The 24,931-nt window shown below is 47.2% G+C and overlaps 1 protein-coding gene across 7 annotated transcripts in view; it reads right to left on the bottom strand.

Moving 5' to 3' along the window:
- Nucleotides 1–10,370: 10,370 nt before the first annotated feature.
- DVL1 (dishevelled segment polarity protein 1) overlaps nucleotides 10,371–24,931 on the bottom strand; it is a 101,545-nt gene continuing 86,984 nt past the window's right edge. For 5 of the 7 annotated variants that reach the window (XM_053400758.1, XM_053400762.1, XM_053400760.1 and 2 more), the window contains one exon: nucleotides 19,883–24,287. In XM_053400758.1, coding sequence (XP_053256733.1) covers nucleotides 23,869–24,287 — 419 coding nt within the window. In that variant the 3' untranslated portion in view covers nucleotides 19,883–23,868. Of the gene's footprint in view, nucleotides 10,567–19,882; nucleotides 24,288–24,931 lie in introns of those variants that run through there. The other 2 variants (XM_053400765.1, XM_053400764.1) reach the window with 2 other exon arrangements.

The following is a 24,931-nucleotide window of genomic DNA, read 5'->3' as shown; positions in this document are numbered from 1 at the left end:
GACTACATCCCTTTGTCTCACTCTGTGAATACTGAATAAATTACGTGGTAAGGACTTTTCGTGTTATCTGCTTTTGGGGGGGGGGGGCTGCCACTGGGGGAGGGATAGTAATCCCTAAGCCTTGACAATCATTGATGTTCATTTGGGCCAGCCCCCCTCTCTTGTGCCAGACCTATCATGCAAGATTGTTGGAAACATAAAACAAAATAACTCTATACACACTACCTTGGGTGCTTTGAGTGAGCCAGTGGTGTAGCAGTTTGAGTGTCAGATCAGTACCTGGGAGATCAGGGTTCAAATCTTCATTCGGCCAGCTAGTCGCTGTCTCTAAGCCTAACCTACCTCACAGGGCTGCTGTGAGAATAAAGTGGAAGACAGGGAGAGCCTTGGAGGATAGGCAGGATTACATATGTGGTAACTAAAACACATTTTAATAAAATAAGGGAGATGGAATGTTGAAAGAAGATATGGAAAATAGCAATTATATTTTAAAATATGTATTTTGAGGAGGAAGAATCCTAGACACCCTACCCATTATGTTGCCCACATTTGCCACAAACCAGTTGAAACCAGATATGTTTACGGCTTAAAGGCAGCACAAGGGGGTTATTTTCTCACAGAGATTTGAATGCATTGGTTGAATCTCCTTGCAAAGAACATGAAAATGAGACGGGATGGTGAAAATGAGATGGAATGATGCGAGAAAAGCCTGAGGACACCCTCCCTACCATGCAAATAGTTTTGTTTCCAAGTTAAAGCCAACTCACGCTCAAAGCCTCAATGGATATGCAAAAAAGAGATCAGGAAAGGGGACCAGTGATATCACTGCAAATGACAAATGTCACGACAAATTACAGAGTGTTAAGACCACTGAGGACCAACTAAAACACCCCACAGTAGAAGCAAACATCAAGTTTTAACAAGGTAGCTTTAAAAGAACAAAATGCCAAACCTATTACCTCCAGGATGGGGTTAGGGGGCTTGCTTGTTTTATGCAGATGTTATTATTTTATTATTATATTTATTACCTGTCCTTACCAGCAGATCTCAGGGTGGGTTACAACTATTTAAAACTCAGAATTGAAAACGGTTAAAACATATTTCAGGACTTGGGAATAGGGCGGGCCCTGAAAACACAACACCTCAGGTGTCAAAGAGGCCAGAGTAAAAATATCACTGATGCAGTAACAGTGCATTAGTGGTAAATTTATACGGAACTGTCCACACATCTTTCCACTTTATTAGTTGTTCTGTGATGCTTCCCCAATACTGCCATATTACGGCCATCTGTAGGGGCAACTCTTATGCCATAGTGCAACTTACATGAAGTGAGTCCTGATATACACATTTGGGCTTGTGCTCTGCCTAATCCATGCATTACTGCTATTTCCCCCAATACAATTCATTTTAATGTTATTTTGGCTTATAAAATGCAGCATTTTTAAACATACTTTTCATACATAACGTGCACACATTTGTGTGCACTTTATTTCGTTGGAAAACTATAACAAAATTCAGGGAAGTGCAAAACTGTGTAACAAAATTCAGAGAAGTGCTAATTTTGACAGACAGCTGTGTTTCGGCTTGTGCACCGTTTCAAAAAGTGTGAATGAAGTAGATGGGCATCAAAACACAAAAGCAAATTTCTCTCCCCCCTCCCAAGTCCCTACCCACCAACACCCAGCCACTGCGCAGCTTACTGGGACTGGGCAGGTGCACGATTAACCGACCACAGGTTACATACCAACAGTTCAGCACTGTAGCATTCGTGCTTGCATGTTTGCACGGCGAGGGCAGATAATGTTGTTTCGCTAGCTGGATTTGACCCATGGGCTGCCAGATGGCCACCCACTGTTGCCAGAACATCATGCAAATGATTCATTTTGCTTATGATTTGATTTAATGGCCTCCACCTGCCCTTTCACGGGGCAGAGTCACCCAGGTACCATTTGTCATTGCGTTCCACTGACTACTATTCAAATGTAACATATTCCTAGGCTTTAAAGCCTTTGCCTAGTGGGCATCGCCTCTAAGATCGGCATCCTAGTCAAGCAGGCCAACAGGATCAAACACAAATGGCCAGAAGGGCGGAATGCAGCTTCATGGGCTGAAAGAGAGAGCGAGCACAGGTATGGATATGAAGCAGAGCAAATAAAGGAAGGTAAGTCTATTCCCCCTTTCTTATGAACTGACTCCATAGGTAAAGGTAAAGGGACCCCTGACCGTTAGGTCCAGTCGTGGCCGACTCTGGGGTTGCAGCGCTCATCTCGCTTTATTGGCCGAGGGAGCTTCCGAGGTACAGCTTCCGGGTCATGTGGCCAGCATGACTAAGCCGCTTCTGGCAAACCAGAGCAGCGCACGGAAACGCCTTTACCTTCCCCTCTGGAGCGGTACCTATGTATCTACTTGCACTTTGACGTGCTTTCGAACTGCTAGGTTGGCAGGAGCAGGAACCGAGCAACGGGAGCTCACCCCGTCGCCGGGATTCAAACCGCCAACCTTCTGATCAGCAAGCCCTAGGCTCTGTGGTTTAACCCACAGCGCCACCCGCGTCCAAACTGACTCCATAGCCACTTTCAAATAGCTAAAGGGCTGTCACGTGGAAGATGGAAGCACGCTTGTTCTCTCCTGCTCTGGAGGACCCAAATCAATGGCTTTGAGTTACAAGAAAGGAGATTCTGACTAAACACCAGGAAGAACTTTCTGACAGTATGAGCTGTTTGACAGTGGAACAGAACTCCCATGAGAGGTGATGGACTCCTCTTCCTCAGAGGTTTGTAAGCTGAGGTTGGGTGGCCACCTGTCATGTATGATCTAGTTGAGATTCCTGCATTGCAGGGGGTTTGCGCTGGGTGACCCCCAAGGTCCTTTCCAACTCTACGATGAAAAGAACTACAACAAAACATTTTCTTAATACGAAGTGCGTTAACCCTGTTTTGCAAGGAAAGCTTGTTTGCTTTATCACGTTTATTAGTATTAAATCGCTCCATCGTCTCTGCTGTGACAGGCCAGTCCCATCGGGCCTCCTGTCCCTCAACAGTTACCTGGGCACAAGCCATTCCACCACGTTGCCTCAGTGAGAGAGTCAGGAAGCAGAAAGCTCATTCCATCAAGCACCTCCAGCCCCTGAACTGTGCAGACTGGTCATTATAAGAACAATGGCCCGAGTTCGATTCCCCCCTCTTCCTTCCATGTCTCCCCCCCCCCTTGTGCCGTGTTTTTTTTAGACTGTAAGTCTGCAGGCAGGGATGGTCTTGTTTTCATTGACTATTTATAAGTCACTCTTAGCAGGGCAGAAATGTTCTGAATAACAACAATAGTTACCCACCATTCACCCAAAGGTCCTACAAATTTAAAATAGAACATTAAACCAGTTTAAAACAGCTTGCAATCACGGAAGGGGGGATCTGAAAAATATACACCTCAAAGGCCAGAGTAAAAAGCATTGAAGCTGATATAAAGCTGTGGGCCAGATCTTTAGCTCAGGAGTCTTATCACTAGTTTTGCCCGCCCTGTGGAATGTCCTCCCGTCAGGTGTCAAGGAAATTATTATTATTAATAATAATAATGATGATGATGATGATGATGATGATGATGTAATTATTTAATTATTTATACATTGCCCATTTGGGCGGCTTCCAACACCTATAACAACATAAAAAACTGTCAAACATTAAAAACTTCCTGATACAGGGCTGCCTTCAGATGTCTTCTAAAAGTTGTGTAGTTCTTTATCTTGGCACCTGATAGGAGGGCCTTCCAAAGGGAGGGCGCCACTACTGAGACGGCCCTCTGCCTGGTTCCCTGTAACTTTACTTCTTGCAGTGAAGGAAACACCAGTTAAACAACTACCTGACTTTCAGAAGACATCTGAAGGCAGCCCTGTATAGGGAAGTTTTTAAAAGTTTGATGTTTTACTGTGCTCGATGTTTTAATTTGTTGGACGCTGCCCAGAGTGGCTGGTGCAACCCAGTCAGATGGGTGGCATTTAAATAAATTATTATTATTATTATTATTATTATTATTATTATTATTAATAATAATAATTATTACCTCTCCACATCCTGCAGCCCAGCATGGCATGGGCAGGTGGGCTGGATCACCTGTCAATCATCTGATGCCACCATGATATCAGAAGACTGAGAAGTGGGTAGTCCCACCCACCTATTAAAGTTGGCCTCTGAGGGTAAAGGGAGAGAGTGACCAAGCCGGAATGAACTGCCCATGTGCCACCTGATGGACAGGGAGTTCAAGCCTGCTTTCCACAGGGTTCAGGTACACACAAAAATTCATTCACGCCCAGCAGGATAAGGCGACACATCACAAAGCCGCTGGTTGGTATCCTGCTTCTCTACCAGGTGGCCTTCGGACAAGACCTTCCAGCCTTCAGCCTCCCATCTGCAATATGGGAAGAAGTACTGCCTTGCATGAGGGGCGCAGGTGGTGCTGTGGGTTAAACCACAGAGCCTAGGACTTGCTGATCAGAAGGTCAGCGGTTCGAATCCCTGCGACGGGGTGAGCTCCCGTTGCTCGGTCCCTGCTCCTGCCAACCTAGCAGTTCGACAGCACGTCAAAGTGCAAGTAGATAAATCAGTACCGCTCCGGCGGGAAGGTAAACGGCGTTTCCGTGCGCTGCTCTGGTTCGCCAGAAGCCGCTTTAGTCATGCTGGCCACATGACCCGGAAGCTGTATGCCAGCTCCCTTGGCCAATAAAGCGAGATGAGCGCCACAACCCCAGAGTCGGCCACGACTGGACCTAATGGTCAGGGGTCCCTTTACCTTTACCCTACTGCCTTGCATGGTTGTTGTGAATCGCACATGACAAACAGCATGTAAACACTAAGCATAAAACAGAGATCTACCTTCCATTTCCCCCATCACAGGCTAAAATGGCTCTCAGTGCACTGCTTGGGCTCCTGGTTCCCATCCTTTCCATACAACTGAATGAAGCAAAGGCCAAGTCCCTGTTGACCCAGTTTAGTGCTCCGGGGGACTTTGTCCTTGGTGGGATGTTTGCCTTTCACTCCAAAGTACAGTACCTAAGCCAGGATGTGGAGCTGAAGACTCCCAAGTGTTCCAGGTGAGTAGGACCAAAAGAACCTCAGCAAAATGCACAGTCCACCAAGACTAGAGATGTAAAATTTCCAGGCATCTGAAGTTATGGAAAAGCACTTTCTTCAACATTTCATTCATCATTGTAAAAGGAAATATTTCAATATCAATTCCCCCAATTTCTTGACACCTCCCCACAATAATGCCTAGGCTGGGAAAACCAGACCACCACCACCCCCGAAATCCTCCCACAGCAGACTTGTTATGAGTATCTCTTTCTGGGCTTCCGAACAAGGCAAGGGAGCTGTCCAGCATCAGTTGGTGCTGAACGGAAGAGGAGCTGTCCAGAGGGTACCTAGGCTAGGAACGAGCCTACGGAAGTTGTTGCACCAGCAACTTCCAGGCATCCAACTGGGCTTTAAGCATTCCACCTGTCTGCTTCTATCCTTGCCCCCCTCAGTTATGACTTTTATAGCCCTAGTCCCTCATCCCAAGTAGGACTCTGACCAGGCTGCCTCATGTGACAAATTGAGAGCTGTGCTAAGCAGAAGGAGCTTAAGTTTAGACTCCATACCAAACTAGCAAGAATTGTGTGGGGTGAGCCTAATTGGGGACATAGCGAGACTCCCAATTCTTCTGATTTTCTGGCTGAGGCATTGTCTTGTGGAGGTGATCTCAGAGGTTCCCTGGTCCCAGTTTATGCTGGGAGGGGGGATGCTGACATCATTTTCTGACAGTAAGGTCTCATTTTATTCCAGCTTAAGCAAGGCAATGTCCTGACACTGCATAAGAGACATGATAGCACCTCTGAGTCAAGCATGCAAAAAACTTGTCATGTCCAGACTGGAAAGGATAGCTAACTGAGGCTGCTAATTGGAGAATCCATTAGAGCAGGGGTGAAGATATTGTTGGGCTCCAACTCCAGTCAGGCCTGTGTGATTAATTTATTCCAACCCATCTCATCTCTGACTCAACCTTCTATTTGTTTTTGTCATTCCAAGGTGCTTCAACGAAATGGTACGGTCCTAATGGGAAGGGTTGTTCCACCTCAGTAAAATTAGGAGTGTGCAGAGTGTTGAGTGTGGCTTCTGAGTCTGATTAGAGATCAGATTTCATCTGTAGCAATCACACACATAAGAGATATTTGTAGAGTAAGAAAATAACAAAGCTGCTTATTATAGGAAGTGCATAGCTTGGATAGAGAGGTTTCTAGTTCTAAGCTAACTAATCTAGAGAAGACAAAGGCAGTCATGCATGCTCCTTTGTTCTCAGAGGATAGATCCAAAATGACCTTGAGGTCTGAGAGAGAAGTGTAAGAGGAGGAAGTTGTAAACAGGATGTAATCTAAGGTGTCTAAACTCCTACCTGCTAAACTGAGTTGCACCCAGACTCCCAACAAATTAAGCCCCTTTGACATCACCCCCAATTCTCGACTTGAAGTCCAGCAAACGAACCTTTGTCATTCACCATCCTTGAAATGATTAACTTTTTTTTAACCACCTCCCTAAGCTTCGACATTACTGGCTACAAGCGCCACCTGAGCATGCGCTTTGCCATCGACGAAATCAACAACTCGACTTCTCTGCTCCCCGGTGTCAAGCTCGGCTATGAAATCCACAACACTTGCAACAACCCAGCCGTGGCCAACAAGCCCACAATGTCCTTCCTCTCCAAGTACCCCAACCACTATGGCGTGGAGGTGCAATGCGATTATACCAACTATAAGCCTCGAGTTGTCGCCGTCGTCGGCCCCGGCAATTCGGAGCTGAGCGTGCTGGTGGCTCGGTTCCTGAAGTTCCTTTTGATCCCAGAGGTAAGATGGGAAGTGCATTGCACTGGCTCTTATGAAGATCTCTTCCTCCCTTCAAGGAAGAGCCTCCACTGGTGTGTTTTGAGCAGGATCCAGGGCGCTACATTGAGGCAGAAGGTTGAGATCTATCTGGGTGGTCGACCAGCAGAATCAAGAATTATGATTATGATAAATTACCTGACCTTCACAGTAAGGTCCCAGGGCAGGTTAAGGTGCATCTAACCACACCATTGTTTTATCTTAGGAAACAAATGAAAGTGCACCTTTTCTCGCAGACTTTTGGATATGGTTATGAGGGACTGAAATAATTCATATATACAGTGGTACCTCGGGTTACATATGCTTCAGGTTACATACGCTTCAGGTTACAGACTCTGCTAACCCAGAAATATTACCTCGGGTTAAGAACTTTGCTTCAGGATGAGAACAGAAATTGTGCAGCGGCAGCGCGGCGGCAGCAGGAGACCCCATTAGCTAAAGTGGCACTTCAGGTTAAGAACAGTTTCAGGTTAAGAACAGACCTCCAGAACAAATTAAGTTCTTAACCCGAGGTACCACTGTAATTTGCCACTGCTTAATATGAACTGCATTTATATAGCTGTTTTAATCATTTAATTATCCTGTATTGCAGAGACTGGACTAAATGACCGTTCCAACGATGCATTTCTGTGATTCTATGTATGTTATAGGCATTAAGTATGTCTGCTCATTATGCGCCTATGCCTTGTGTCTAATGCTAGTCCTACTCAGAACAGACCTCTTTAAAATAAGGGAGACAGGACTAACTTAGGTTTACAAATTTCAGTGAGCTAACTCTGAATATAACTTAGCTGCGTTCTAGCCATAGATGCCCCGGCACCCAAATCACTGTTGCTTGCTTGATTGCATTGTGTCAATTCAACAGTTGTTTGAATAACCCAATTTTCATAGTCTCCATCTAAGAAGATAATAACAGCCTGCTAGATTGGGCTAGTGGCTCATCTGGCCCAGAATTCTGTTCTCACAGTAGCCAACCAGATGCCTGTGGGAAGCCCACCAGCAAGACCCAATGGCAAGAGCCCTCTCCCATCCTGTGGTTTCCAGCAGTGCATATTCAGAAGCACTACTGCCTCCAACCATGGAGGCAGAGCATCGCCACCAGGGCTAGGAACCATTGATAGCCTTTATCTCCCTCCATGAATTTACCTGCTCCTCTTAAAGTTGGTGGCCATCATTGCCTCCTGGGGGAGTGAGTTCCATAGTTTAACCATGCACCATGTGAATCTGCCGTGAATCTTCCATATCCTCTCTATCTTCCATGTCTCCCCAGATCAGCTATGCCAGTTCCAGCGATAAGCTAAGTGACAGGCAACTTTATCCATCGTTCTTCCGGACTGTCCCCAGCGACCGAATCCAAGCTGACGCCATGGTTCAGCTCCTGAGCAAGTTCAATTGGAACTGGGTGGCCACTTTGGTGACTGACGATGAATACGGCCGCCAGGCCCTGCAGATCTTTGTCCAGCTGGCTCTCTCCAAGGATATGTGTGTGGCCTATGAAGCCATCCTCCCGAGTGACCCGGAGGAAAGCAAGAGGAAAGAGGAACTGTCCAAAATCGCCGACCAGCTCCAGAGGTCCAACATCAATGCCACGGTGATCTTCGCGCAACCGAGCAGTGCGGAGGCGCTGCTGAGGGTGGTGCTGAGCAAGGGCATCACTGGCAAAGTGTGGATTGCCAGCGAGTGCTGGGCAACCTCGCCCATCGTTGCTCATATTCCGAACCTGGCGAGAATAGGAACCATCATCGGGGTGGCAATAAAAAGCGGGGAGATGCCTGGGTTCAGAGAATATGTGAGGAATGTCGTGGCAGATCCTGGCAGGGACCAGAACAGCTCTGACACCCGCGAGGGGGATGAGCAGTGCTCTGATTGCAGCTCTCTGACTCTTGCCGACTTCTCCACAGACACCGGTCCCGCTAGGTTCTACAGCTCATTCAACACTTACAAAGCGGTCTACGTCATCGCCCATGCTCTCCACCAGCTGCTTCAGTGCAATTCCACAAGCAAGTGGTGCAACATGAGCAGAGAGGTCTACCCATGGCAGGTGAGTGAGGAGGAAGCAGTACAGGGTTACCTGCAAGGGCTGTGAGTTTTATTGGCTTTGGTCATTGTGAAAGGACTCTACGCTCTCGCTCTCTCTCCTCCTACCTGAGTTATTGAAACCAAGGCTGAGGAACAATTTTTTAATTTATTTTTTAGCTTGAGACTTGTGTTCTTTTCTGGGCAACCACCTCAGGGTCACATGGCAGTCGAAGGTGGAGCCATAAGCAAAAAGTGGGTGGGGCAACTAAATAAAATGTTACCTTTGCACAGTAGGCTAGTTTTTACGTATGTCCACAAACCCCTGTCCACCCACCATCCAGACAAGCGTGAGTTCAAGGGCACATTCCACTTAGGCATAAACACTAAGTCCTCCTGAACCTTCCCAAGTAGAGGAGGGCAGTATATATTTACAACAGTGGTTTGCAGAAGGTCATAGTTCAGAGGCTGAAGAGGGGAGAAAATGAGAAGTATTGGGAGAGGGCTAGGAGGAGGAAGCAGCAACAGCAGCAAAGGAGAGACAGCTGACAGACTCAGTGACTTTAGAAAGCATTCCTGACCCCCCCCCCAGGACCCGGCGGTTATTGAGAGTAGTAGAGCAGAGAGCTCAGAGGCAGAAAGCACAGATCAGCCGGCGCAGAGATGATGTATAAAAGGAGAGATGGAGGGGGGGACTTTATTTGAAGCAACACCATTATCTCTCTTTCTGAGACTATTGAATAAAAGACTTGGTAAGGACTCTTATTGTTTATCTGCTTCTTGGCTGACACTGTGGGAGGGATCGGATTCCCTGAAGCCTGACAGAAAGCAGCCACTGTAAGGGTTTCAATCCTCCAAACTTTGGAAGGGCTGCATTGACTCATCTCACAAATCCCATTAGACTCCCTGTTCTCATGTAAGCACACCTGCCCATTGGTGGGTCGGGGGTACAGCCAGCTTTACAAACCTGCTCCAGCTTCACCCCTGACCTCCCATCCCTTACAGCAGCAATGGAAAAATGCACTTAAATTCGTTAGTTTTTATACTTCCAGTTATCTGGTCAATCGAGGGCCCCTAAGTCATAAGCGCATCGTTGCCCAGCTGAGGGTGGTAATACCTAGCGTCCTCACCAAAGGGAGATTGCCCACACACTTGCCTAGTTTGGTTTTGCAAATCTTTCGTATTTGGAGCACAAGAGTGCAAGAACAGCCTCGCTGGATCAGGCCCAAAGCGCATCTCATCTGACATCCTGTTCTCACACTAACCAGATGCCCATGGAAAGCATTCTTAAATCATGTGTTGCATCAGTGGTGAGGAGGCAGTATAGAGGAGCTTATGCTTTTAATAAAAAGAAATACTAGAGGCTTCGATGTGCCTCCATCCCTCTGCTGACACCCCCCTCACTTAGGGTTTTAAATAACTACAGTTCTTCAGGTTCTTCTCCTTGTTTGGCAGCTCCTGGAAGAAGTAGCTCGGGTCAACTTTACCATCAATTCTCATCTGGTTCATTTCAGCAAGTCGGGAAATCCTCCGACAGGTTACGACCTTATTTACTGGGATGCGACCACACATGGAAACCACGAGTTTGTCAGTTTCGGTAGCTATCATCCCCTGCAGCCTCAGCTTAACATCAGCAAATCAAAGATCCGCTGGAACACAAAGGAAGGGAAGGTTTGCACTAAGTTGTTTATTCACTACTTACATACCTCTTGGCTTCTAAACAAATCCTCCTTTCTGCAAATGGTGGTGGCAGTTTTCATATTCTGTCCCTATTAAGTCCAAGCTCTGTTTAAACAGAACTAGGTTCTCTAGGCCTACTAAAGACATTTTCTCATCCTCCTCCAGTGCCCCTCATCTTTATCCTTAAAGGTCCACATCCTTCTCTTCCTACTGCTCCTCACAAGTCAGCTGGCTTTCTTCCAGCAAGATTTTTCAGGCATAAGGACTAGAAACATAAGAAAAAAAATTTAAAAAGAAAAAAGAAAGAAAATCTCAGGCTGCTGACTTTTATTGCCCAGTATTCAGTCCTCAGTTTGGACCATCCACTAACAGAAGCTTCCCTTTCCCAGGATGGTATCAGTGTTGGGCGCTAGCATATTCAGGAAGCTGTCGAGGCCCCAGAGCTCTCAAAGTGTTGCTGTCTGCTGGATCCAGCTTCTGCTCCTTGCTGCAACTTGCAGTGGGGCTCCTCCATGTTGTTGCTACCTACGTGCTTCCTCATCTACTGGCTTGCAGGGACAGACGGACAGCCAGAGGAGGGGTTGCCAACACAGCGCTCCTGGGCACAATGACACCCTTTTGGTCTTCTTCTGGCACCTTTGAGGCCCTCACTCACTGCTCCCTGTAGAGGTGCTGAGGGTGGCTACCATTTTGTCCCTTGAAAAGTACATAGAGCTGGAGGAAGTTGGAAGAGTGGCAATCCTTCCCACCTCCTCTATCACCTTTAGGTACGCTTCAATGCTTAGATTCATTCTACTAGATATAAAGGTAAAGGTACCCCTGCCCGTATGGGCCAGTCTTGACAGACTCTGGGGTTGTGCGCCCATCTCACTTAAGAGGCCAGGGGCCAGCGCTGTCCGGAGACACTTCCGGGTCATGTGGCCAGCGTGACAAAGCTGCATCTGGCGAGCCAGCGCAGCACACGGAAACGCCGTTTACCTTCCCGCCAGTAAGCGGTCCCTATTTATCTACTTGCACCCGGGGGTGCTTTCGAACTGCTAGGTTGGCAGGCACTGGGACCGAGCAATGGGAGCGCACCCCGCCGCGGGGATTCAAACCGCTGACCTTTCGATTGGCAAGCCCTAGGCGCTGAGGCTTTTACCCACAGCGCCACCCGCGTCCCTTGTTTCTACTAGATATACCTTGGGATAAACGGAGTGTGCTTGCTTTCTCTCTGTCACTTGTGTGGTAGCTGGGTGAAGGAATGATCCAGGGGAGCAGAGAAAGAAGAGATCAGAGTGGATGGCATCTATGGCATTTCCATAGATAAAAATAAATAAAAAATAAAATAAAATTAAAAAAAATAAAATTAAATTAAAAGTCCAAGTGTATTATGGGCCTAAAAGGGTTGGCAACCCCAGATGTAGAGGAAAGGGGGGGCTAGCTTGTTTTGACAGGGTTTCCAAAGTGGTGGTGGGGACAGCACAGCCCACTGAAGTCTGTAAATACCTTTTGTTTGTTTCTTTCATTTCCTAAAGCCCCCCATATCAAGATGTACACAGGAGTGCAAACCGGGGCAGAAGAGATGGCTGAGAGGAGAACACAATTGCTGCTTTCTGTGTGAAGACTGTCCTGCAAATTACTTCCAGAACAAAAATGGTGAGCTGGAGTTTTTCCAGATGTGCCAAGGGTGCCTCCTCATTCAACAACTCTACATTGGCAGCAAAGTTTTGGACCAACATGCCTTTCTTCTTTTTGCCTTATAAATATTTTTCGCTCCTGTTCATGTTCTCCACCCCATGTTCCATTCTTACATTTTAAGTAAGAATGATGGGATGCATTTTTAGCCAATTAACTATGTTTGCACGATAATGAACAATAGAAAGGATGAGGGAGTAAACTTTGTCTCAGGTGGTGCATGTGAGGTGAAAAGGTAAAGGACCCCTGGATGGTTAAGTCAAGTCAAAGGCGACTATGAGGTTGCGGCGCTCATCTCGCTTTCAGGCCAAGGGAGCTGGCATTTGTCCACAGACAGCTTTCTGCGCCCTGTGGCCAGCATGACTAAACCGCTTCTGGTGCAACAGAACACCGTGACAGAAGCCAGAGCACACAGAAACGCTGTTTACTTTCCTGCCACAGCGGTACCTATTTATCTACTTGCACTGGTGTGCTTTTGAACTGCTAGGTTGGCAGAAGCTGGGACAGAGCAACAGGAGCTCAACCCGTTGCACAGATTTGAACTGCCGACCTTCTGATTGGCAAGCCCAAGAGGCTCAGTGGTTTAGACCACAGTGCCACCCGCATCCCTTTTGGTAGTGCATGGGAGGCTTTGTCTTAGAAGAGGCATCTTTTAATCTCTCTCTCACACACAAACATGACGGGATGCCTCTTTTGGAACCATCGTAGAAGAGGTATTCCTTCTTCTCCTGCACACAATGACTGTCACCTGAAGACTGTTTTCTTTTTTAAAAAAAAGTGCTGACATTAAAAAAGGACCAGACTAATCAGGGAAAGGGCAACTTTTCAGCCAAACAAACTGGGTTGCATCCAACATAGTTCTACTCAGGCTCCTCCCCTTCCTGCCTAATCAACTATTATTTTCATCCAGATCCCCATGAATGCACCCCATGCCCTAGAGAGAAATGGTCTCCTCCGCAGAGCACCACATGCTACGACAGAGCTTTTGAATACCTGGAGGTGACCGACACCCTCCCCATCAACATGGTGGCCTTGACGGTCTTGGCCATGGCCCAAATGGCCGTTGTCACCGGCATTTTGGCCAAGCACCGCGGCACCCCGGCCATGCGCTTTGTCGGTGGCTTCCCCACACTCTCCATTGTCCTCTCCTCAACCTGCTTCTGCAGCAGCTTCTACTTATTCGTCATCAAGCCCACCTCGATGGTCTGCAAGCTCCGGCAGCCCCTCTTCTTCTTCAGCTTCACCATCAGCTTGGCCACACTGCTTGGCAAGACACTCCAAAGCTCAGGGCTCGGCTGGACCTTGAAGAGGCCTAGACTGAGGAAGCACCTGATGGGCCTCTGCATCCTCCTCAACATAGCCATCCAGGGCCTCCTTTGCATCGTGTGGTATTTCTGGAACCCTCCTTCCTTGGAGGAGAGCACTGAGCTGGAGAAGACCATCCTGGTGCAATGCCGGGACAGCTCCTTCCCGGGCTACAGCTCGCTCCTAGCCCATGACTTTGTTCTGGCTGCCGTCTGCTGCCTCTGCACCTTCATGGGGAACAACTCGGACCAGAAGAATGACAAGGCTGCCAAGTCCATTAGCTTTGCAATGATCCTCATCCTCATCATCTGGACACTCTTCGTGCCCACCTACGCCACCTCCCAAGGGAAGTTTGTCTCTCTGTTCCAGGTCTTTGCTGGCCTGGCCAGCATCTTTGCCATCTTCGGCTCCTACTACTACCCAGTGTGTTACATCCTGCTCTTCGCGCCCCACATGAACACGGACGCCCACTTCCGCTGCCTGCCCCAGAACCCTCCGGCAGACAGCAAGCCGGATGCTCCAGAAACCAAGTAACATAGGGAGGGGGAGAAGACTGCCGGCTCCCCACTGGGGCATCCGGTCAGCCACTGTAAGAACAGGATGCTGGACAAGATGGGCCATTGGCCTGATCCAGAAGACTCTTCTCGCATTCTTATGTGCCCTCTAGTATTTCTCAAACTTGATAAACACTGGAGGGCACCATAAGTCTCCAGCTGTTGTTGGGACTGCAACTCCCATCATCTCTGACCACTGGTCCTGCTAGCTAGAGATGATGGGAGTTGTAGTTCAACAACAGCTGAAGACCCAAATTTGAGAAACACTGCTCTAGATAGTGCTGGACTCCACTATTTTCACCCTACCCCTGATTATTTACTATGGTGGCTGGAGCCAGCATCCAACCTCTGGAGAACTACAAGTTCACCATCCCTACTGTACGAATTAGAGCAGATGTCACGACCCTGATGTTCCCCGGGTGTTGTTAGATCACAGCTCACTTTCTCCCTAATTCCCTTGGTCAGGCTAGTTGCGGCTGATGGAATCAGGAGTCCCAACAACATCTGGAGAACCTTAAGCCACAGACTCATAAGCACATTTGACACAGAACTCTGGCTCAGCGAGGACGTGAAGTGGTTCTTTGGCTACGGAGTTTCAAGGAGGTTCTCACTGCATCTATTAGCAGCTGTTCCAGCAGGCTGCAGAAACGAAGGAGAGGGGAAACAGCACAGTCTACCATAGGCATTGCCAGAGTGGGGGGCAAGCACAAACACTCTAAACAAGGAGCTTGCCTTAGGGCCATATCCCCTTGTGGGCAAACTTCCGTCAGTGATGGGCAGAGCCTGAGGCAAAAATGGGCAGATGAACAGGTGACTTACCTTCATAGAGTTGTATTCTCTGTAGTTACATGCAAAAGTCAGTGGCTTCTCCATGTGTGTGCGCACACACCCCCCCTCTCTATCCACGCCAGTAAAAGATATAACCACGGTTCACGAATTTGTTCCTGAGAAAGGTGCGGAGCAGAGCCAGAGAGGATTGTTGCTGGGTTGTAACCCAGGAAGCAGAGACATCACCTTGCCAACAAAGGTCCGTATAGTTAAAGCTATGGTTTTCCCAGTAGTGATGTATGGAAGTGAGAGCTGGACCATAAAGAAGGCTGATCACCGAAGAATCGATGCTTTTGAATTATGGTGCTGGAGGAGACTCTTGAGAGTCCCATGGACTGCAAGAAGATCAAATCTATCCATTCTTAAGGAAATCAGCCCCAAGTGCTCACTGGAAGGACGGATCGTGAAGCTGAGGCTCCAATACTTTGGACACCTCATGAGAAGACTCTCTTCATGAGAAGAGAAGACTCCTTGGAAAAGACCCTGATGTTGGGAAAGATTGAGGGCACAAGGAGAAGGGGACGACAGAGGACGAGATGGTTGGACAGTGTTCTCGAAGCTACAAACGTGAGTTTGACCAAACTGCGGGAGGCAGTGGAAGACAGGAGTGCCTGGCATGCTCTGGTCCATGGGGTCACGAAGAGTCGGACACGACTAAACGACTAAACAACAACAACCCAGGAAGAGCCCTAAGAGCTGGATATTCTTCAACTCCGTTATCTTCTTGGATGCATTATCTATTCTGTGTTAGGCATTACCCTTTCTCTTGTTCAGTTTTAAGCTGTTAAACTAGGTTGGTTTATTTGCATTGCTTCATACAAACTTGTACATACTGATTCAAACTGTTGTGCTTAATTCTTCATTTGATACGCTGTGAGCTACTTTGGGCACAGTTCCAAAGGAAAGCGGCACACAAATAAATGCACGGTGATCTAGTTGGATGTAATCGAACATTTCCTGTCTCTTGCCTATAGGCTTTGGGTGGTTTAAAAAGGTGTGCAATGCTGTTAACTTGACCCAAGCCTTTGGGACAGGTTTGGATGACAACTCAGGTGAAGGTGTTGGGACTTCACACACTTACATGTGTAACTTTAAAGGTGCTTCTGCAAGAGACACAATCGGAGGTGTGGCACGCACATAGCCTAATATGCCCTCTGATTCCCTAATCCATTTGGGGCAAATGGGCCACTGCTTCACCAATTTCAGCCAGCCCTAAGCCAGCCCCCACCTGACAACCTGTTGAAGGGGGTGGTCCTGCCTGTCAGCTTCCTCCTTTTTAAGCTTAGTGTTTTCCTCCTAGAACTCAGCAGGGAGTAGGAGGATGAGGACAAAACTAGAATGAGTTGGCTCTGGCGCCACCTACTGTTTGTCTCCCTGACTACTGCCCTACCAGTTCCAATGGGCACCAGCCACCGACCCCCTGATTACTAGAAGAAGAAACCTTGGGCTATGAAGAAGACTCATAACTGCATCAGGACAAAGCAAGATTGGACTGCCACCCAGGAATAAGTTACGGTGCTTGCAGAATATGAAATATACAGTACACAACACACACACCTCTCAAAATAAAGTATCACCACAAATAAAGGAAAGACAGGAAAGTGCATTTGTCACGTAAAAATTAAAAGCTTTTTTTAGTGTTTAAAATAGCATTTACACATAAGCTGCTATATATTAACTATACAGACACTTGAATTTTAATACAATATCTACAAAAAAGAAAGAATTCAATTATGAAATAGACATGTAAAATGGGGAAACAGTACGGTTCACACTGCCCAAAGGTTGACCTTGGGAACTGAACCAGTTCTAGGACAGTTAACATTTGAGAGTGATAGGGAGTAAAGATTCTCCCCACCTCCAGTCATTACTTAAAATCATTTATTTTAAATTGTTTTCCTCTACTGTACATAAATTCTTTACACATCTTTCTAATCACTGATTAGAATTAAAATCATTCTTTTGAAGTTACTCACTACAATCCAGATAAACGAAATTTTTAAAAAGCCAAGGGGTGAGTCAACCTAGTGGATTAACAGCAGATCCCCACCATTCAAAGTTCATAGATCCTACAATGCAGGAATAACAGCTAAAGAATTCCTGGCATAGAATCACAGAATTGTAGAGTTGGAAGGGACCCCAAGGGAGCTGAAGGGGTGTGCATTTAAAAGCACATGATTTCCCCCCAAAGAATCCCAGGAACCTCAATCTGTTATGGGTAGTGGGAATGGTAGCTCTGTTGGGAGGGAACCGACACTTCCCAGGGTTGACTGGGGGAAGCCATGCGCTTTAAACAGATGGTGTGGATCTGCCCGAAAACAGAACAGGAACAAAAGCAAGACTGGCCAAAGGTCAATGACAAGACAGTGGGGCATGTTTGTCCAATTACAGTCAGATTAAACAATCAGGAGTGGATCACTCTAAAAGAGTGTAGAAAGAGCACAGAACCACTGGGACACAGCAAGTGAGCCGTCTTTAATATGGGTGAACCGTTTTTAAGGTTGAAGACCAATGTACCCCTTAAAAAAGGGTTTGGCCAACTTAAGGCAGCTACCTATGTTACACCTGCCATCAACCTAACAGCTATTTTGGAAGCTTCTAAGAATCCCTAACAGGTCCACACAACTGTTGCAAGGCTGCCCCCTGCTACATAGGTGGTATCATTGTATTATCTATGTGTGTCTATGCCTGTATCTATCCACGGGGGTGTTGCAGATCTTACGATTCATGAAGCAAATAGTTGTGCTATTCTAAACGCTTGCTCATGTGAGTTTTGCCGTAAGTACTGGAGATATAAAGTTGTAGCCAATGTTTGTTTTACTCAAGAGAAGACCCTACCCCTATACTTAATGCACAAGACGCAACATAGTTCCATCAATTTCAATGGGTCTACTCTTCAATAAACCTTGACTGGATGTAACCCCATTTAACTATATATCCACAAGAAGAAACGGCTGGTCTTTGCACTCCTCTTCTCCGAGATTTGCACCCTCAGAGTAAACTGATTTGTGACTCTTAACATCTCTTTTGGGATGTCTGCAAGGAAGCTGAGCTGCCTAGGAAGGAGCCCTTGGCAAGTTCACCGCATCTGATGACAGCATCTCTGCTAGGGGGCACCACAGTTCGGTGGTCAAGCTTTGCACGCAGACGGTCCAAGTTTCAATCCTTGGCGTCTCCAGTTAAAAATGGTCAAGTGCTCGACGGAAAAGACCACAGACCCTGGTGAGAATTGCTGTTGCCAGTCAGAACAGGCAGTGCATCTACTTGTTCTGACTTGGTAGAACATGGGAAGCTGCTTTATCCAGCTTAGCACCGTCTACTACACTGACTGGCAACAGCTCTCCAGGCAGAAGAACTCTCCTAGCCTTAGCTGGTGGATTGAGCCGGCAATCTGCAAAATGAGGCTGCAATCTTCATGCAAAGCAGTAGCTCTGCCACTGAGCTGCTAACCTTCCCCAGAAACCAGCTGTTGAGGAATAACCACAGTGGCAGGGAAAGTGCTTTGCAGGGTGTCCAGTCCCTTACTGTTGCTGTGTTGAGAAATCCTGGAGAGCTGCCGCCAGTAAGAGCAGACGGCGCTGGGCTAGATATAGCAATGGCCTGAGCTGGAGATAGGCAGCTTTACATTATTCTGAGATTTCTCCCTGCCACTGTAAACCAAAGATGTGGAGCGGTGGCAGGAAACTGACATGGGCTGGTGTATCCATCAGAGTGGACCTACTGAGATTGATGGACCTAAGTTCATCGTGCCCATTAAGTTCAATTAGTCTACTCTGAGGAAGGCTGGCACTCAAGACAACCCATGGATGCCCTGCACAATTCCCAAGATTATTATTTTTATCGGGGGGGGGGGGAGAGATTGCTATCACTGCAACTCCAAACAGTTGAAAGATGAGTGTGCAGTTGTGCAGAGAGAGACAGACAGACAGAGAGAGAGTGTTGGGAAGAGTAAATAGGTGATTGCAAAAAAACAAAAAACAAACCAGAACCGTTCTCATGATTGTCACTATAATGTCACAGCCTTTCTCACAAAGCATGCTGTTGCCACCACATCCAAAAGCACAGACCTGCTAACACTTTGTCATTTTGACTGGCTTGACATTTTTAACTTACACACACAAAATGGACAGAGAAACATATAGAGGCTATTCCACATGACCCCAAAGTAGAAGTGCCAACACAGCCTTGTCCAAATTTCTGATAGCTGTGATGCTTTTGTGTATTATTATTTTTAATACAAGCTAGCAGAAAGCGGCAGTCACTCTCACCATTGCCCAAAGCTTTGCTTTTAAGTGTCTCTGCATTTGGGGTCCCCTTCCAACTCTACAATTCTATCTACGATGTGGGTGTTCCTCCTAATTCAAAAGAAAAGCCCAGAACAGCAGCTTATGCAGATACATAAGAAGCAACCTCCCGTGACAGCAGGCCAGTTCTGCTGCCTCTCCTTTTTGGGGGCTAGACAGTCACATGCTGTATGCGGAGATGCACCAAAATGACATGCTCCCAATGGAGGCTATTTGGAAGGAGGAAAGCTGAGAGCTTTCTCATCCAGAGATGCAACAGGCATCCTCAGCCAAAAGCAGTGAGCTCTGCGATGGCATTTCTCCATTAGGTGTGTGGATCAAGAAGCCACTTCCAATGCACAGGTTATTTGCCTTCATCTCTGGATGAGTCAGTAGTTTTAGCTTACTTCTTTCTCATCAGCCTCCACTGGGTTTGGGCAATTGCATCTGTCAATTAGGTGTATGGATCAATGCCCCAAGCCCAGTGGAAGCTGATGGGAAGGAAGGAAGCCAAAAGCGGCAACTCACACATAGCCAGTGAGCACCCTCCTCCTCCGGCGAATCCTGTGGGCTGCTACGGGAACTCTCTGACAATGTACATTTGCTCATATGACGCCAAGAAACATTAACACGCTTAATTATTTTAGTTAATTTATTTCTCGCCACACAAGTAGCCATCCAAACGGCTCCAGCCCAGTTTGGAAATTTCAGTGCTAGCAAGTTTATTCTGCTGCAGAAGTTTGCTATAGTAGCAATTGCACCTTTTCCTGTCAATTTGATAAGCACAGCCATGTATATTCATTGCACTCAACTGCCAAGCAAGTGCGCCATGTTTTGTAGATCATAGAATTCTGCATTCTCACTCAGCTTTTTAAAAAGCATTTTTAAGAGGTTTTCGCTCTCATCGCTGAGAAGCCGAGCTTGAAAACATAAGCATGTGGACTGGAAGTCAGCAAAACCCTTAAGTGATGCGGAAGTGAGAGTGAGTACAGGAGAGACCACATCCGCACCATACATTCAAAGCACTGTGATACCACTGTAGACAGGCGTAGCTTCCCCCACAGAATTCTGGGAGCTGTAGTTTTTAAGGGGTGTGTTGTTAGGAGACCCTCCTATTCCCCACTGTACAGCTACATTTCCCAGAGCGGGGACACAAAATGACCAAGCCAAACCCGGGAGGAGGGCAGTACTGGGTTCATTCACCCTCATGCACAGTAGAAGCTAGTTCATGAAGACATATGGGGCACTGCCCCACCAACTTCAGATGCCTTCAATCCACCTGCCTATATCTCTTTCTTACAACCAGTCCAAGGACTGCAAAGGACTTAAAAATTTTTTTTGGTAAAGATCAACATTTCTGACACTTCAAAAAGCTTGCTGCTGTGTGCAAAACATTCTCATTTCTGAAGTCCAGCGATCCGCCAGCATTTGTGCCAGGCCAGACTGTGGATGCTGTAGCTCAAAGTACAGGAAAACACTCATTTAAAAATGAAAGGGGGGGACCTCACAGAAGACAGCCAGCAGTCCACATGAGTATTTGGGGAGGAGGGTGGACGGATGTGGAATGAGAAGGCCGCCCCCCCCTTTTCCTCCTGATGAGCAAGCTATAAAGAGACAGGCCAGCTTGCACACAGCACACATTGGAAAGTATTGCTGGCTCAGTGCTATCAACACAGCTTATAAAACCAATGGTCAGTTAAGTGCTCAAATCGCCCGGAAGAAACAAATAGGGCGAAAACAGATAAAATACATGTGACAGAGAATGCAACAACTTGTAAACCTGGGAGTTGCATCTCACCTTTCTCATTTGCCTAGAACATGTACACTCCATGCCAATCAAATACTATATCAACACTATACCTTGTCCATCTTACTGAAGCATCAGGTGGGCATTTTGGCTTTGCAATTTATTTTTTAAGCAGCACTCACATAACGTTCAATACCTGTCCACCTTTCACTTTACTCACCTCCCCAAAAGAGAGTCAGGAATATTTTTACAAAGTTGAGGTGTGTGTTGTGTGATCATGGTGTCACTAGTGGGGACTAACCAATAGGCACCAACCACACTCAGCTTTTCTCCAATGTTTCTAGAACTGGTTTGTTCTTGGTGGTCTTGTGGCCGTTGTTCATAGATGCAGGAAAATGTATGTATGCATGCTTTCATGTCAGGAAAAAAACCCCACAGGTTTTCAAAACCACTCTCACCACCCTTAAAATTTTATGCCTGTTTTTGATCTTCTTTGGCGGCAATCTTGGAAGTTCATGCCCATCATTTATATGAAGTGCTACAACAACAGCCCAGCAGAGATGCAGAACAAGAACGGCAGCTGGTTGTCACTCCAGGACAAGGATGGGGGACCTGTAGCCCTCCAGATGCTGCTGAACCACATCTGCCACAACCTCTGACCACTGACCATGCTGGCTGGGGCTGATGGGAGCTGGAGTCCAGCAACATTTGGAAGACCACAGATTTCACCCAACCCTGCTCCAGAACGAGAAGTGAAAACAGCACCAGGGAGATGTGAAACTGTCCAAACAGTAACATGGTTGGGCAAAGTTTAAGTGGTTTCCCTCCTAAGGGAAAGCCAGCTTATTCAAGTTCATTCGCTCAGTGATTTTCACTACCTCCAGCTATTGCAAGACAGTAGTAACCTCAAACATCCACATACATTGTACAGGTTTTTGAAAGAGATCATGAAGAAGTGCTAAGCAACCCACTTTGCAATCCTAAATTTCAAAAAGGATCCAGCATTATCTAGGGCAAGGTTGCGGAACCTGTATCCCACCGGAGTTCTTCAGAGTCTGATTCCTATCAGTCCCCATCCAGCATGGCCAACATCAAGGATGACTGGAGTTGCAGTCCAACAATATCTGGAGGGCTGCGGATTCTCTGTCCCTGACCTAGGTCAACCACAGAGTGAAGGAAAGTATATCAAGTGACACACAACCCCTGCTTCCCATTCTCATTTGGGTGGCAGGTCTATGACACAGATATGGGGAATTGCTCAAGCCGTAAGTCCGTACTTTGCTTGGCAATGGTCAGAACACAAACAGCTACATTTGATTGGCATTTCAAGCTTCCCATCCAAGGACTGGGACCACTTGAGTCCAATGCCATCTCTAAACAGGGTATGTATCCCATCACTGCAGTATTCCTGAGGGATGCCTCTCCAACCTTGTGAATCCTTCAAGGTGGTCCTGGGGTTATTCTATTCTTAACAAATCACAAGTATGTAATTGTCTCTGGTGCACTGGTGCATTTTGACGCTTAAAGTTACTGAACAGGTAGTGAATTTCCCCCTCTACCCTGCATACAAATTTGGAAGCAGGTGGTAACAGAAACGTCTGTCAGCCCCCCGTGACTCTTGTGTGTATCAGCTTCTATTGGCACGTGACAGTCGCTGTCGCATTTATTTTTATCAGTGCGGTCGTTGTTTTAAATTGGGTATGTAACCAGAGTCAGATTTTGCTGTTTGCAAACGCTTAGATGAAAAGCCACTGGGTGTAATGAAAGGCCAAGCTGAATTTATTCCTGCTTTCTTATACGGAAAGCAAGGTGGACACTGAATCCCTTCTCTCTGGCATCAGCTGCTTTTGCCTTCAGTGCAGGGGGAAAGCAAATGCTAGCAGCTTATGCCACAGAGAAGAGAGCAGAGCTGAGAGATGGATCTCCTTGTTCCCTTTAGCAAAGAGAAACAAGAAACCGTGAGCATGAGCAAACAACGGAGGCAGGAGCAGGACTTGCCCAAGGTGGACAGGAGACCTCTTGGCCCAGCTGCTTGTGGTAACTGGCAGACACTTCATAGTTTCATGGTTCAGAGAAGTCCAGTGCACAATTCAAACCTGAAGAAGTGCATGGAGGGAGAAGCACAAAGTGCCCAAATCTCTACCAAGTGAGTTATTTCCCCCTTTCTTAGGGCAATCGCATGGTGTAGATCCAGGCATCGTGTAGCGTGCAAACAGGGCCTGAATAGTAAAATGAAGAAAGGTAGCAAAACCTTGGCACGGAGCCAGTTCTTCACTTATGGTTGGATACGGGACTCCCATAATGCACCACTTGCAGACACACCTTAGATTTTATAGCTACTGGCTAGCACTGTCCTTTTCATAGCAAAAGAAGGGTCCCCCCGCCCCCAAGATGGAAAGAAAGTAACCAGAACATTAAAAAACAACAAAAAAACAAAAGAAGGTGCAAATATGCATGACTGGAGAATTGTGTGTTGTTGCTTTTTAAAAGCACTATATAAAATGCTATTTCTTGATTGAGAACACAGTATAATTGCACTGGGGAGAGGATGCCACAGATACCAAAGCTCATTAGGGTATGTGAAGAGAACACCAATCAATCACATTGGTCAGGGTAGGGGAAGCAGAAGGAGAATTAAAAAAAAAAAAAAAATTCCACTGATTTGCAGATAGCTCAGTTTCCAGGATTTCTGTTCCTCGTTTGCTTGCAAACATCAAGAGTCAGGAAGGCGTGACATGCAAAGGACAGTCCGAATAGCTCCCCCCCACCTCTCTGTCTCCACCCCTATTTCTTTTCCGGCGTCAATTTGCAAACTTAAAAAAGGAACCCCAAGAAAACAAACCCTCCGCACAAGAGTCTTTTGAAGGCACTTCTTGTTCACATAATGTCAACGAAGAATTCGCAAGGGTTGCCCATGGCCTTCTGGAACGACTGGCGGCTGCCGGTCAGCTCGGGGGGGACGGAAGCAAGTTCCCGCACAGGGGGGCCCCCAGGGGGCCCACTTGTCCCATAGACTTTGGGGCCCAGCTTGGGGAGGCTGCAGAGCGGAGGAACGCCCGGAGGCCCGTGCGAATGGCGGCTGTGTGGGCTCCTCTCGCTGGGGGCAGCAGAGGCGCGGCTGTGGTGGCTGAGCTGGCTGGCCGGCCGCTCGCGCCGAAGGACGCTCCCTGCTACCCCGCTCCGGGCAGTGGGATCCGATTCGCTGCCGCTGCCGGCTGACTTGCGGTCCTTATCCCGAGCCAAGGTCCTCCGGCTTTTCTCGCTGTTGCTTCGGTTAGAGCCGCTGCTTTTACTTCCTGGGGGGGAAGGAGGGAAGGGAAAGGGAAGGGGGTCAGTGAAAGGGGAAAGAAACGCAAGTGGCACGTCGCCTACGCTTCTGATCGACACCTGCCAATCAGCGGCAAAGAAATAGCGGATGGAGCAGCAAGGATACATATGGTCCCGCACGAGGTTCGCATGCAATGGATGGCTACAGGACTCGGGTGAGCACAACTGCCGGGGCAGAAGCGGCCGTAACTTTCTGTCATGCATGGATGTCCAGAAACCACACTGAAAGCCTCGTAGAAGCAACGCAGCAACATTTTCAAAAAGGAGGAGAAGTGATAATTTGGGGGGAACACGCTGGAGTAAAAAAAAAAAAAAAGCAATGGCAAAGGGTGTATTCTGTTTCGTAACAATAACGAAAAGCAACCCTGCAGAAAGATTCACACGAATGTTTATTTCGAAATGTCCTGAAATCCCATATATCTGCAAGTGGGGACCTGTAACCAAATGCTGCACTGTGTTCTCCCTCCTAAAAGCCCTGCTTGGGTTCAGGGTTCCAGCCGGCCGCTCCCTCTAAGTGTGGCCTTCCACATTTTTCCAACGGACACTCTATGTTGCATGACTGCGGAGCATGCTCAGTCTTCAAGGTCATGCAAGTCTCTTGGAGGATTTGCCC

Source organism: Podarcis raffonei, chromosome 8 (genome assembly GCF_027172205.1).
Source record: "Podarcis raffonei isolate rPodRaf1 chromosome 8, rPodRaf1.pri, whole genome shotgun sequence".
NCBI classification, from domain to species: domain Eukaryota; kingdom Metazoa; phylum Chordata; class Lepidosauria; order Squamata; family Lacertidae; genus Podarcis; species Podarcis raffonei.
The sequence above is the reverse complement of the archived record's forward strand: the minus strand, read 5'-3'. Positions and strand labels throughout refer to the sequence as shown.